At 49.1% G+C, this 15,263-nt stretch overlaps 1 protein-coding gene across 1 annotated transcript in view; it reads left to right on the top strand.

The window, feature by feature from the left end:
- Positions 1 to 15,263, top strand: part of POU2F3 (POU class 2 homeobox 3) — a 77,656-nt gene that overhangs the window by 57,418 nt on the left and 4,975 nt on the right. The window contains exons 4-10 of the mRNA XM_029957601.1: positions 275 to 398; positions 1,583 to 1,687; positions 4,470 to 4,552; positions 6,897 to 7,079; positions 7,505 to 7,646; positions 9,305 to 9,441; positions 11,349 to 11,510. Of these exons, the coding sequence (XP_029813461.1) occupies positions 275 to 398; positions 1,583 to 1,687; positions 4,470 to 4,552; positions 6,897 to 7,079; positions 7,505 to 7,646; positions 9,305 to 9,441; positions 11,349 to 11,510 (936 nt within the window). The remainder of the gene's footprint in view (positions 1 to 274; positions 399 to 1,582; positions 1,688 to 4,469; positions 4,553 to 6,896; positions 7,080 to 7,504; positions 7,647 to 9,304; positions 9,442 to 11,348; positions 11,511 to 15,263) is intronic.

The raw sequence follows: 15,263 nt of genomic DNA, 5'->3' as shown, positions 1-15,263 counted from the left end.
GCGGAGTGGTCCTGGGGAACCACGGAGCTCCGTGAATCCCCCTCCTGTAGATTCTGACTCCAGAGTGCCACTCCCCTGTCTCTTACCAGGTGCCCTGTGCTGAGGGGCACACAGGCAGGCATATGAAGCTGCAGCTCTGTGGGCACTGTAGGCACCGAGCTATAGCTCTTTACTCTCTGGGCTTGTCCCCAATCTGCCTTGACCTTCTCTGCATTTCTGTTTCTGCCTGCCTGTGGTGGTCCCGCACTGATGCTCTCCTGCCTCCCTTACACAGATTAAAACTGAGGACCTCAGTGACTCCCTGCAGCAGACCCTCTCGCACCGGCCATGTCACCTGAGTCAAGGACCTGCCATGATGTCTGGAAACCAAATGTCTGGGGTAAATGCCAGCCCGATGCCAGGGAGCCCCGATAGTCTCAGTGGGCCAGGGAGTTCAAGTCAAGCCTTCTGCAAAATGCTTGACCTCTAGACCTGGCTCTAGGTGAATTCATGGTCTGAAAAGCCCCCTGCAGGGAATGTGAGTGAAGGATCCAGGCCTGGAGTGGGGATGGGATTCTAAACCCTCTGAGAGGGGACGCGTGGCTGCCTCTCCCTCTCTGGGACAAAAGGGAGCCAGGCTTGCTCAACCAACAGACCCACGGCTGCAGCCATTTCAGGGGAGCCCCGTCATGACAACCATTGCTACAGATATAGAGCCTTTCCGTCTCCAGGGAGCCCACTCTCCTCCCTCAAGGTTTTGCACCAAAGCCAAAGTAGAAGAGAGTGTCGTGCGGGGAAGAAAGAGGCACCCTCAAACAGTAACAGCAAACGTCTGAGCGGGCGGATGTCCATGTGGCGAGCCCCTCTCTTGGTCTGGATTACCTGGGGAAGAAATACCACCCTTTCCCTGGAGATATCTAAGACTGAAACGTACACTCGTTCCTTCACTCCTTCGTTCAGCAGGGGTTTGCGACATCCTTGAGTACGGACCTAAGCCCAGCGCTCTGGGGTCACAGAGCCCTGAAGATCTAGATGCCCCACGTATCAGAGCTGGTTTTTCCCCTCCCCCCTGGGGGTTAGTGGGAGGAGCCCAGAGGAAATGGACTTTCTGTTTCATCAAATCGGTTGTGTTAAGAAATAATAACTTGCCCCTTCTGCCAGGAAAGTCTCAGGCCCAGGAAATGGCTAGATGTGGCATTTAGTCAAGAAGTGGGTAGAGTCGAGTGAGGTGAGATTAAAACACGGAAGTTAGACAGTCGGGATTTCATGTCGTTTCTAGGGTAAACCTCTGAGAGATGGGTAATACTCAGCCTGTGCCTTCGACATTTACCGTCTACTTGGGAGACAAGACCGACACACACACAAGTTAAATAAGGAGGCAAAGTTTAAGTACACTAGGCTGCGAGGCACTGCTTGGCTGAGTGCGGGAGCTGTCACAATGCCAGCATTAATGGAATTGCTCCTACATGCCATGCACTTGAGCTACACAGGTCACTGCCGACACACTCTGAATCTGGAGCCCCACAAGACAGATGGGCAGCAGGCAGATGGAGTTAGCACCCCCAGCGTGTAAATTCGGTGATGTATGTGTCTCCCCATGTGTAGGACATGACCTCCCTCCATCCGCTCCAGCAGCTCGTGCTGGTTCCCGGCCACCTACAGTCCGTATCCCAGTTCCTGCTCTCTCAGACTCAAACTGGGCAACAAGGTAAGAACTCTGATGTTTTCGCATCGACCAAGTCCAGCAAAGTGCTGCTGTGGCTTGCTGGATAAAGGAGCCCAAGTGTGGGGCATGGGTGAGTGGCTCACCCCTCTGGCATGAAGACCAGAGGAAGGGACCCTGGCATTGCCCCCTCCGGGCTGAGAGTCCTCTGCTTTTAAATCCTCTTCCTCAACTTCGCAGCCAGTGGAGACTGAGGTGCCAGGTGGCCAGGAGCTGGGAGCACGGGGGCTGAGGAGTTGAGGGGCGGAGGGGAGCACTGCCAGAAGGAAGAGCTCCTTGGGATACGCAGTACAGACACGTCCCAGTGTCTTGTCTTTAATTTTAATTAAAATCTTTCAGGACTGATTCAGACTTCCACCTCCAGGAAGCTGGCCGTGACTCTGTTTGGGTAGAGCAGCAGTGCCACCCACAGGTGGTAGAAGGGATTTTCAGGTTTTCTTTGGCATGGAAATTACTACCAGAGACTGCCGGTTGGTTCCGAGGCAACAGCAAACAGATTAGAATATTCCTGATAATAGCTAGTATTTCTTGAGCACGATTTGCCAGGAACTCTGACGAGTGATTTTTCTGGCATTTTTCAAAATAACCTTGTGTGGTAGATAGTCATAGCGTGTCTCTGGTGACCTAAGAAAATTCCACAACAGTTTGTCTGAGACCTGTGTTCTTGGCATTGTCCTGCACTGCAGCCTCCCCCCTCCCCGCCCCGTGTCCACTGAGTAGGGCTAAAATGAGGGAGGAAGTACAAGTTTTCCACCAATGTACAGATCCCAGGCAGAGTCTTTGGAAACCCAGAATCCAAATAAAATGCAACTCTGCCTTCCATCCCTCACACCTGCCCACATTACAGTCTCCACCCCTAGATTCTGAGGCGTCTCAGAGTATTTTTATAATGATGAATGAGAACATACCTGAGCCTTTAAGTGTTTATTTTAGCTAAACAATGTATATCATATCCCTAGGTAGCAGTTAATTCCCTCTTTATAAAAGATAGTGATGTGAAGGGGCCCCTGGGTGGCTCAGTCGGTTGAGCATCCAACTTCGGCTCAGGTCATGATCTCACAGCTCATGGGTTTGAGCCCCGTGTCTGGCTCTGTGCTGACAGCTCAGAGCCTGGAGCCTGCTTCGGATTCTGTATCTCCCTCTCTCTCTGCCTCTCCCCTGCTCATGATCTGTCTCTGTCTCTCAAAAATAAAATGTTTTAAAAAATTAAAAGAAAAAAGATAGTGATGTGAAAATGGCCCAGACATATATGTATAACCAATGAGGTCAGTGTATGATACAGGGCAAAATAAACAAACAAAGAAACAAACAAAATTTGAAGGCAGAAAACTCATTGGTTAAAAAAAAAGTTTTTTTAATTTAATTAAACTTTTTTCTTAACATTTATTTATTTTTGAGAGACAGAGAGAGACTATGTGATCAGGGGAGGGGCAGTGAGAGAGGGGGAATCACAGAATCTGAAGGAGGCTCCAGGCTCTGATCTGTCAGTACAGAGCCCGATGTAGGGCCTGAACCCACAAACCCTGAGATCATGACCTGAGCCAAAGTTGGACGCCCAACCGACTAAGCCACCCAGGCGCCTTTTTTTTTATTTTAAAAATCACTTACTAGCTGTGTGTCCTTGGGAAACTTCACCTAACCTCTTTGAATAAAAATGGAGGAAAATAAAATAAAATGGAATAATAGTAAGAAATTGAAAACTGGTGAAATTCTACCAGGTTTGTTGAGGGTTACTTGAAATAATGCATATGAAAAGGCTTCGTGTATTTTAAAACACAATATAAATGTTAGATTACTATTAGCCCTTAAGCCTCAGCTCCTTGTGATAGCTTTTTATTTCTTTCAATAAGGAAAAATTAAGCCCCGACTTTTACAGACTCAGGAGCACAGAGGTCAGCATCAGCAGATGCCATGCCATCAGAGACCTGGAGCCGCTCAGGGACAGCAGAGACCCCAAGGCTCTGGTCGTACTGAGTGGTTGGGGTGACGCACCCCACTGTCTGCTCCGGTAGCTTAATGGCTCTATTCCCACAGCGACAGCGTGAGCTCCTGGCTGTGCCCCTTCTGAGAGGGAGGCCACTCTCATGACCACCAATCAGGCAGAGCCCTTCATGGGCTGTTTTCTTGGAGAGGGAAGGAGAAAGCGGTCATCAAACAGTACAACAAGCAGGCAGAGGCCACCGGATAGAGTTTCCAGAGGCTTGGGCCCTGGTCTTCCCTTCTCTCTTGGCCCTTCCTCCGGAGTAGAAAAGGTCTTCATTCTGCCAAGAGCCTCTAGCCAGTGATCTGCCACCTTTTGAAGCTCTCTGGACCCATCTATACGGTCTGGCCTATATGCAGATTTGCCCAGGCTTTTGTGGCCATCTAGCTAACCCTGCGGGCAAAATGGAGCTCCTCCGCCCCTCTGTTCTAGCTGTGTTTCCTTCCCTGTTGGAATTCTGCTGCCTGGTTATCAGATCCCAGAGCAGGCTGACCTTGACCCTCCTCAGCCGGTGCGCTACTCCAGGCAGGCGGGAGGGAAGCCAGAGGTCTGGTTTGGGGATTGCTGTGTCCCTGTTTATCTGTGTCTCATCCACCTCCACCTGTGTGTGGCCATGCCTGCCAGTGCCCGTGGGGGCCCTTTTCACAGGGCTTGAGGTGGGCTGAGGGACCCAATGAGGCAGCAGCAGGTGGGGACAGTTATCTCGGTTCGGAAGCTGCGCAGCATGTCTTTCAGATGGCCTGGATTTTATTTTGTTTGTTCCTTTGTCCCTCCCCTTTCACTCAGGTCTGCAGCCAAATCTTCTCCCCTTTCCACAGCAACAAAGCTCCCTCCTCCTCCCGCAGACTGGGCCTGGCCTGGCCTCCCAGGTAAACAACCACATTCTTCCTGTTTCCCCTAAGAATGCCTCAGCTCTTGACAGAGAGGCTCACTGGTTTTCCCCCACCCCCTCGATGGTGTGCTGACGCCTCTGGGAAGAGAGTCTAGCAAGGGATTATCCCTGTTCACACAGGAACCCAAGCCCCCGCCAGGAGAAATGATTGTCCCAATATCACCAACAGCGCCAGTATTCGAGCCCAGATTTTAGCTCCCAGGCTGGCCTGCCATACCAGGATCACGGCCTGGTTTCACTCACTCCTTTTAGGACCAGGGGTCAGCTGACTTTCCAGGGATGCCATGGTGACCGCCAACCCTTCCCAGCTCCTCTCAAGCCCTAAGGAGAAGACCAGAGTCCCATAGGCCTGATGTCCGGAGACCACTCTCTCTCACCTCTGGGTCTCTCTTGAGACCTTGCAGCCTAGACTGCCTCCTGCAGTGTGCACATGTGCAGGTCAGAGGTCTGAGATCTGTGTGAGGGGCTATTAGCAGACCTGCCGTATTGCCCCGCGGTACCTGTTTGCCAATTAGAAGAAGGCATCTCTTCCTCTGGCCAGATGTGGCCTCATGCCAGGTGTGTGGCTTGCTAAGAGCAGCAAGAGCTATATGGTAGCTGCCTCTCCTCCCCTCATCTGTGTGCCCCCGTGCCCAGCTGCAGGAGATGCTCTGCAGAGACAGATGTGCAGAGATCTGGGAACGATTACAGAGCCCCACCATCCCTTCTGTGTGCTAACATCCCCATGGATCACTAAGCGCCCTGGCTCTGGAGGGCTAGAGTGTCCACTGAAGAAATCAGGAAAGGGAGAGGGTGCCATCTAGTGGCGAATAGGGGAATGGGGACACTGGAGTCCTAAACTCTTCCACTCTCTCCTGGGGACTCAGATTGTCATCATAGACTTATATCTGGAAGAGATCTTCTAGAGGCCTAAGATCAACTCTTGACAACAAGAGAAGACAAGAGGCTGTTCAGAAGGTTATTAAGATGGTCCAGGGCAGCAGTAATAAGGGACTTGCTTAGGATTGTGACAGTAAGAGTAGAGAAGAAAGAGAAACAAGGATATATTTGGGAAAGATGAATGAATGCAATTTGGTATCTCATTGGATATGAAAGGAAGAGAGAAGAAGGTCTAGCAAAGAGCTAGTATTTGTTAAAGAACAAATGAATGAAAGAAAAGGAAGTCTCAAAGAGGGCTGAGGCTTTCCACCCCATCCTGCAAAATAGGATTGAACCCATAAGGCTTCCGAATCATTCTGTTCTAAAAGATCCTTTGCTGGCGTCCTTTCACCTTCCTCGTCCTAAGGCTGCCCATCTGAATTGTGAATCTGCAGGTCTCGGAAGAGAAGAGGAAGAAAGTTGACCTTAGTCTAGGAAAAGAGTAAACTGGGAAGGAGAGAGAAGAGGGTACATATAGGCAGTGTGGTCCGAATGGGCAGTGGCTCCTGGATGGGACACGATGCCTGGACACCGTGGCCTGGATTCCACTGCTTGTTCAATGGTGGACATCTTCAGGAGGGGGATTCAATCCAACCCCAAAAGGACAGAACATGAACTCTAGGTTTTAGAGTCCATTTTTCTATGAAAATGAACTAATGGAAGAATATCTCCCAACAGCCATAAACAAGATAAATGAGATAGCCCTGGAATACTTTTGATTTAAAAGCAAACAAAACACAGGGCGCTTGCCCACCTCAGTTGGTGGAACATGCGACTCTTGATCTCGGGGTCACAAGTTCAAGCCCCACATTGGGTGTAGGGATTACTGAAAAAAAAATTTTTTTAAACTTAAAAACAAAAGCAAACAAAAACACACCCAAACAACACCCATATGAAAGAAAATGATGGTTAGAAAGTAAAATGGCAGTCATAAGAGTTTAAAATTTTCTGGAAGCTCTATTGATATCACAAGTCTCAGATGTCCTGTTATCTTCAGTTAATGCCTGTTAAACACCTCAATTACTTTGCTTTGTGGAAAAGAACAGGCAAGGCAAACAACCTTTTCCTTGTCCCATTCTGAGATTTGTTTTTGGAATCTTTGTAAACAACCCAGCTTCTCCTTTTATGGTGGAAAATCAAAAGAAGGAAGTTACCTGCTCAGAGTCCAACAATGAGTCATAGACTAAAACCTAGGAAGGCCACCTTCTTGTCCCACATGCCTGCGTCTGCCCCAACTATTCTAACTACGCTCTCCCTTTGCTATCCCTCCCATGCCCCTGCAAACATAGGAGTCAAGTGTACCCAGAGATCCATCATCTTCTAGGTAGGCCCATTAGTATACAATAGAAAGTGCCATTCGATCTGAGCCATTGTGGGTTTGTTTGATATGCATTCCCTCTTAGGCAATTGGGCGCCCTGGGCTGCCAGGATCTTCTTTAGAACCCCATCTAGAAGCGTCCCCACATCTCCCTGTGCCAAAGCATCTACCCAACTCTGGAGGGGCCAATGAACCCAGTGACCTGGAAGAGTTGGAGAAGTTTGCCAAGACCTTCAAGCAGAGGCGCATTAAGCTGGGCTTCACACAGGTTTGGTTTGCGGGGAGCTAGAAGGAATTGGTTTGAGTGCGTGGAGACTGGGTTTCCTGAGTATACATTTCAGGAGCATCCTGATGGTCAGTGTGTTTGGGGCAAGCCCACGTGTCCCTGTGTCCCTGAGAATAGAGCACAGTGTCTACTGGTAAGGAAACTGGGGCACACTGCAGAGAAATGGCAGGGAGGAATAAGAGCCAGATAAGGCGTTGGGCATATGGGCATGGCCCACTCATGGTCTAGGGAGGGAAATCAACCAAATTTTCCCCTTAGAGGGAAAAAAGCTGAAAAGGAGCCAAGGTAATGGGTGGGTGCCTGAAGGTTCTCTGGGCACATGGTTGGTACCAGGATGGTGGGGAATGTGAACAGAGAAGAGAAGGAGCCCGTCCCTCCAGCTTCTCCCTCTCGATTCCCACATGCAGGGAGATGTGGGGCTGGCAATGGGAAAACTGTACGGGAATGACTTCAGCCAGACCACCATCTCACGATTTGAGGCCCTCAATCTGAGCTTCAAGAACATGTGCAAGCTCAAGCCATTGCTGGAGAAGTGGTTGCATGATGCAGGTAGGCGTCAGGGGCTCAAGGATGGATGGTGCCCCAGAGGATTCTTGGGGAAGGGGCTAGTGACTTGTCTGGGTTGAGGCTATAGGCAGTCAAATATGTAAGACACCTTCTTCTCCTAAGCCTGGGACCATTTGAGACACAAAAGACAGGAGACAGGCAAGAGGAGATGGAAATGTCAGCTTCATTGCTGAAAAGGCCCTTTGGAGGAAATGTCTTTAGGTCTGTGGCCATGAAGACTTGGCCCCGTTCCATTCTCCACCCTACAGCCTCCCAGTCTGGACCTTGAGGACAGCTCACCAGAGACAAAGTTTGAGTCTGTAAAGCAAACACACTTACTCACCTTGCTCCCTAGACCACTTCTAGGTTGGGAAGGTAGGGGAGAGTGTTCTCTAGCGTCTCCTAGGGGAGAAGGAGGGCAACAGACACATCACAAGCCCTTGGGCTAACCTTGAGCATGTCTCCAGGGGACTGGGAGTTACTGTGAGAAAGACTAGTGGGGAAGGTCCTATAGCAAGAGTGGGGTCTGCAGGATTCTGTTGGCTGGGTGGCCAGGGAGGCATTCCAGGAGGTCAAGGGTGTAAGCCAAGGGCAAACTGTTTGGAATACTGAATGGAAGAGTTTGATGTCTGGGAACAGTGTGTGACAGGGTTCTCACCATAGCACTATCAACATCTTGGGCCAGAGAATTCTTGGTTGGAAGAGGCTGTCCTGTGAATTGTAGGGCATTTAGCAGTATCCTTGGTCTTTACCCACTGGATGCCAGCAGTGCCTGCTGCCCATGGAGACCTACAAAAATACCCCCAGATACGTCAAATGTCCCCTGGGGGCATGGTCCTGGTGCAAAACCACCCCAGCTGAGAACCACTGGTGTAGGCAGAGAGGGACGGAGCAGAGCCAACGCCAGGCTGGGCTCTAGTCTGGGAACTCATGTTGACGAGTACTTCCTGTGCAGAGGAAGGAAAGGGTGGGATGGGCAGCCATGGGGGTTGGTCACCCCCTCGGAAGTTTCTCCGCAAGAAAACATGGAAGGTCAAGGAAGCTGTCCCCAATGGCTTATCCCTCTGGCACCTTTCTTCAGGGTACTGAAGTGAAAGAGATCATTAGGGGGTCTTAGACTCTTTGTGAAGAGACCTTACAGGTTGTTTCTAGTGTGTCCCCCCTACCTGACATCTGAATCCTTCCTGTGGGTATCCCTGCCCACCGACCATACAGCCTCAGCTCCAACACTTACCATGAAAAGAAAGTGACCTCAACACCAGCATTCTGCCACCAAGTGCCATTGCTTTGAGCTCAAAACAGCAGTTCCCATTTTACTGAGAATCGCTATCCAAGCATCCTTGGAAAAGACAGACCCATGAGTGTTCCTTGTAGGAGCTCTGCCTGCACTCACACACACCCACACATGCCGCTGATGTCTGAGTTCCCTGAACCATGACCACAAACGCTGGAGGCACTGAAGAACCTTTGCCCAGAGAAGTGAGGAGAGGCAGGATTCTTAGCCTGTTCTGGTCGTCCTGCTGGGGGGAGGGGACTGGTCCTGAAAGAGCCACCGCAGAGCCCACCAGAGCCCTGGTGGACCTCAAGGCCATTAACACAGAGCCTTAACTGGCTATGCATTCTCTTCTCTGAGCTTCCTTTGCCTTTCCACCTCCCGACAGAAACCTCTCCATCAGACCCCTCAGGGAGCACCCCCAGCTCTTTCCCCACCCTCAGTGAAGTGTTCGGTAGGAAGAGGAAGAAACGGACCAGCATCGAGACCAATATCCGCCTGACTCTGGAGAAGAGATTTCAAGACGTGAGCAGCTCCTCCGGTGGGAGCGGGTGGGCTGATGTGCACAGTTGGATGAGTGGTCACACTCAGGCCCCTTGGCGCCACACCTGTCCTGGGAAAGGGTCAGAAAGCAAGCATAGGCACCCTCTCCAGGCACCCATGTGTCCCAGTGAGAGGGTGCTTTCATCTCGGGTTTCAGGAACTTCTTCCTCCACTGACCCTTCTTGCCTTGATATTTTTAAGGGCCCTTTGACCCTCTCACTGGGAGAGTTAAAGAATGGGATATGGAGGGGGTGCAGTGGCGCCTGGGTGGCTCAGCTGGTTAAGCATCCAACTTCAGCTCGGGTCATGATCTCGTGGTTCCTGAGTTGGAGCCCCGCATTGGGCTCTGTGCTAACAACTCAGAGTCTGGAGCCTGCTTTGGATTCTGTGTCTCCCTTTCTCTATGCCCTGTCCATACTTGCATTCTGTCTCTCTCTCTCTCTCTCTCTCTCTCTCTCTCTCTCTCTCTCTCAAAAATAAATGAACAAAACAAAACAAAACAAAAAAGGAATGGGATATAGGGATCCAGGAGAGGGTGGATCTCTGGATCCAGGGAGCAAAGCCAGAATACTCTATACAAACTCTTTCTTTTTTATTTCTTTTCTTTTTTTTTTACCTAAGTATAGTTGACATGCAATATTATATTAGTTTCAGGTACATGACAAAGATTTGACATTTTTACCCATTATAAAATGCTTATCATGATAAGTATAGTTCCCATCTGAAAGTCTTTACTTTCTATGCATTGATTTATGTTTTTAGAATTATAAATGTAGGAAATGCTCACTGGAAACAATTAGAAAAACTTAAAGAAGTAGAAAGAAAAAAAAAAAAACTACCATCAAATGGCATCTAAATATATTTCCTTCTGTTTCTTTCTTCCACACACATTTAAATACTTGTGATCATATAATATGATACATTTGTTTGAACTTGTAGCAAAAGCATATTCCTGAACCAGTATGTAGAAGCTAATAATAATGCCAGCTTTGTGCCCTGTGGGAGCTGGGGAAGAGAAGGAAAAACAGGTGTGGTCTAAACAGCTTCTAATCGGGATCCCTTGGATTCCAGCCTTGAGAGCCTCTATCCACACCACACAGGTCCCTAAAGGATGTGCCCTTGGCCTCATTTAACCTTGTGGGCCCCAGGCTTCCAAAACCGCTGCCCACTCCAGCAAATTCGCCGGTGCATCTGGCTCAAGGATTTGATGGCCGCATCCTGCTGGCGGGATGGCAAGAGCTGGCTTTTCCTGCTGATTAGGTTCTGGGAGCAGCCTGAGTAAGGGAGGGGGCGTGTAGGAAGGAGGGAAAGGGGCTGAGATCAAAGATTGGGTGGAGGGAGGGGTTAGAACAAGAAAGTGCTGAATATATATGTCTCCACAGTCTTGGGTCCACAGCTTATCTTTTCCTATTTTGAGGTAGGACAGGAAGCAGTAACACAAGAAAAGGTTATCAGGTTATGCGGCGAACATGGGGTTCGGGATTCTGCCTGCCCCACACAGCTGTCAAAGGACTTCTCTTTTCAGAACTTCTCCTGAAGTAAGAAGTGAGAGAAGAGAGATACATTTTTGGATCCTCTATTCTGTGGCAGGCCCTGGGCTTGGCAGTTTATACATGGATTCTCACTTTATCCTCACAACAGTCCTGTTCAGTAGACATTATTGTTCTCACTTCATACATGATAAGACTGAGTGAAGCTCAAAGAAGTTAAGAAAGGTTCCTAAGGCTACACAGTAAATGATAAAGCCAGTATTCCATCCTGGGTCTGATTCTAAAGCTTTTGATCCTCGCATTGGTCTATCTTGTTTCCTTGGACCATCTGGTCCCCACCCTGATTCTTGACGCTGTTCCCCTTTCCTCCTGACCACTCTGTCTTTTTGGGCTCTGCAGAACCCCAAACCCAGCTCAGAAGAGATCTCCATGATTGCAGAGCAGTTGTCCATGGAGAAGGAGGTGGTGAGGGTCTGGTTCTGCAATCGACGTCAGAAGGAGAAGCGAATCAACTGCCCCGTGTCCACACCCATCAAATCTCCCATCTACAACTCCCGTTTGGTGAGTGGCCAAGAACCATGCTGCCTGCCAAGTACTAAGGGGGGGAAGGAATAGGAATGATGCCTAGAAGGCAAAGAGTCTTCTCCATCCTGGGGAAGATGGCGGTCAGGAGTTGAGAGGGGCATATAATAAATAAATAGGCAAATGGATGTCATGTGTCACATAAACATAATATAAAGAAGAATAAAGAAGGATGAGGGGAGTGAACGTAACTATGAGGAGACGCTTTTTTAATAGAGAGGTCAGAGAGGTACGGTGACATTTGAGTGCAGCCTAAAGTGTGGAAAATGAATGAAGTATCTAGAAGAGTGTTACAGGGAGAGGGTCCAGCGAGTAAAAAAGACCTGGCATGTTTGAGGAACAGAAGGAAGCCAGTGTGGCTGGGGCAGAATGAGGAAGGAGGCGAGAACAGGAGGGGGAAGTTGGAGATGTAACAGAGAGCAGACCACTCAAGGTCATGGAGGTCACCGGAAGGCCTCTGGCTTTGGGTTTGTGTGAAATAAGCCACTGGAGAGCTGGGAATGAAGAAGCCTGAACCGGCTGAGGTGGAGAATAATCTATGTGGAAAAGAGACACCAGTGAGGAGAACTACAATAACCTGACTGAGAGTAGAGGAAGCTTAGGCCAGGGCGGTAGCCATGATGCTGACAAGAAGTGGTGGGATTTTAAATATACATCAGCCAACCAGATGTGCCGAGAGCTCAGATACGGAGTGTGAGAAATGAGGCCAAGATGAGTTCAAGGGTTTTGGTGTGAGCAACTGGTTGGAAGGTGCTGCCATTTTTTTTTAAGAAGATGAAGAAAGGCAGTGGTAAAGCTATGAAGGGGGAAGAGAAACTAAGAATTTGGAGCTGGAAGATTAAGCTGGACATGCCTCTTAAGGATCCAAGAGGAAGTGTCAAGTGGACAGTTGTGTCTGTGATTCTGATAGTCAGGGGGAGAAGTCAGGGCTAGGAACGACTTGGAAGTTTGGGAGTAGGAGATGCCTTCTCCATCCAGGGAAAGATGTTGCCTGGAGGAACATTGTTCTCCTCAATCCCTGGGGATGCTAGGCTTGGAAGCTTAAGGGAATTGAGGACAATGCCACAGTCCTCAGATCTTTTGGCACTCAAAGATGGGTGAGACTCAGTCTTGTCTGTGGTGGAACACAGCTGTCTCATAAAAACGTGTTTCATTCTTTTCACCAAACATTCCTTGACCATCTACTATATAGTGATCTTTGTGGAGAGTGCTGGGGATCCACAAATAAATCATATCTGTCCCCTGTCCCAGAGGATCTCACCGCCTAGCAGAGGAGACAGACAAAGAAACAAATGATAAACAACATGATCATTTCTCTAGGAGAATTTAGGAGTCGAGGCTAACAAAGCCTTGCCAAGGTGGTGGTTAGAGAAGGCTTCCCCAAGGAGATAATTAATACCTGAGCTAGTCTAAAAGGACAAGGAGTGAAGAGGCAAATAAGTATGGGGTGGAGTTCTCCTGGAGGAAAAGTATAAGAACAGTAGCAGGGAGCAGGGAGAATATATGGCATGTTGCCAGAACTATGGGTGGTACCCTGAGGAAGGATGTTGGATGATGAGGCTGGACAGACCAGCAAGGGCCAGACTGTAGAACTATGTACACTGCTAAGGACGTGGCTTGGAGAAGTCACTGAAGGATCTGACACAATGAAGTTTGCTTTTTAGAATAAACACTCCGAGTGCGGTGTAAAGGGAGGTTTGGGAGATATAAGACTGGTTGCAGGGAAGCCGGACAGGACGTGGCTGCTGTTACCCAGGAAAGAGATAATGAGGCTGAAGCAGAGCTAGGGACGAAGAATGAAGGGATGGGAGAGAGTCAAGAATTAATGAGTAGGTGGAATTATTGGGTCTTGGGTAATACATTGGAAAGCGGGTGGGGGCGGGGAGATGATGAAGGAAGGAGAATATCTGCACTGACTCTCAGCATTCGGGTTAGGCTGATGGGGTCAGGGTGGCACCACTGATGGCCTAAGCAGACATAGGAGGAGGGGCGGATTCGGGAGCAGGGAAAAGTGATGCTTTCCAGTCTTTACATCATTATAACGTTGAGTGAGGCCTGTGGGACACCCAAATGGGAATGTCCTTGGGCACTTGGAATGATGGGTCTGGAGGTCAGGAGAGAAGGCTGAGATGGAGACCTGGATCAGGGAGTCATAAGCATAAGGTGGTGGTGGTTGATATCCTGGGGGAGGAGGAACTCAGCTATGGTGTTTGCACAAAGAAGCCAAGAGAAAAGTCTAGATCTTAACCCTGGGGAACACCAGCAGGTGTAGAGGAAGAGGAAGAGGATCCAGGGAGGAAACTAGGAAGGAGGAGCCAGAAGAGGCAAGAGATTGCAGTGAAGGAGACGTGAGAAGCTTGTCGGAGTGCTCCGGGAGCACAGACGAACACAGATGAGAGGCACTGCAGTCAGCATGGAGTCTGGGAGGGCTGCCCCCTAGTTTGTTCTTCAAACAAATTGAGAATTAGTAAGAACACCAGACCAGGCAGGAGGAACCATCTGTGAGAAGGCACGGGGTTATCAAACAATGTGCTGCATTTGGGGAATCATAACATTGCCATCTGGCTGAAGCTAAGGTTTAGGGACTAAGAGGTTGATGAGGGCTGGCTCACGACGGGCCACAGGTACTAAATTCCCCTGCAGGCTATGAGAAAGCAATGAAAGTGTTAAGTTGGAGGCAAAGGATGTTCATTCATCGTTCTTTTCTTAAATATTTATTGAGCACCTTCCATATGTCTGGCACTGGGATATGGTGGTGCACAGGATGCGTGTGATCCCTGCTCACAGTCCAGCAGGGAACACAGACACTAAGTAAATGCTCTTTGTGATGAAGTCTCTAGAGGAGATGGAGGGGGACTTAGAGAGACCTAACATAGTCCTGGGTGGCAAGGGCTCCTTGGAGGAAGGATGCTCAAACTGGCAGCAGAAGAATGAGTAGATGTTCATGGGGATCAGATGTGCAGAGGGAGGACAGAGAGTAGGGAAGAACATTCTAGGCAGAGGAAAGAGGGTATGGAAAAGGCCCTGAGGCTGGGATGGGTGGAGAGGAAGCATAAAAAGCTGGCATGGGCTGAAACCCAGGGAGTGAACGGGTGTGAGTGAGGAGGCTGGAGTGGTAGGCGGGGGCTAGATTATGCCAGGCGTATCAAGGAAATAGAGCCATGGCATAAGAGCTTCGGAATCTTTAAACATGGGGCTCTGGGTGGTAGGTTCTCACTTTGGTCAAACCCCAACCTAAGACACCCACATGGAGAAAAGCAGTGGGAGGCATGAGGGAGCTGGGAAGGAGCCTGATTCGTTCTCCTCATTCATTCAACACTTATTTACTGAGTACCTACAAAGTTCTAGACCTGCACAGGCATCCCCCTACCCTTGTAAAAGCTACAGCCTACTGCGGGGAAAAGATGGTAAATAAATAATTACATGAATGCTTGTGATGTTACAGGGGCAGTGGATGGAGAACATGTTGTGATCCTATCTTCTCCTCAGGTCTCATTGGCACAGTCTCCTTGGGCCTAGGACATAGTTTCTTCTGCTTCTGATATGACATGATCTCCAGGATATACAGTTAAGCAAAACAACAAAAACAGACAAAACAACAAAAAGCAAAACAAAGTGGTGCAAACCAGTGTGGGCAAAATGCTACCTAGCGATTATATAAAAAATTAAAAAGGGGGAACCTTACATACGTCTGCTTGCATATGCATAGCCTGCCTCCAGAAGGAAACAGAA

This window comes from Suricata suricatta, chromosome 11 (genome assembly GCF_006229205.1).
Source record: "Suricata suricatta isolate VVHF042 chromosome 11, meerkat_22Aug2017_6uvM2_HiC, whole genome shotgun sequence".
In the NCBI taxonomy this organism is placed as follows: Eukaryota; Metazoa; Chordata; class Mammalia; order Carnivora; family Herpestidae; genus Suricata; species Suricata suricatta.
This window is presented reverse-complemented; position numbering and strand designations above follow the sequence as displayed.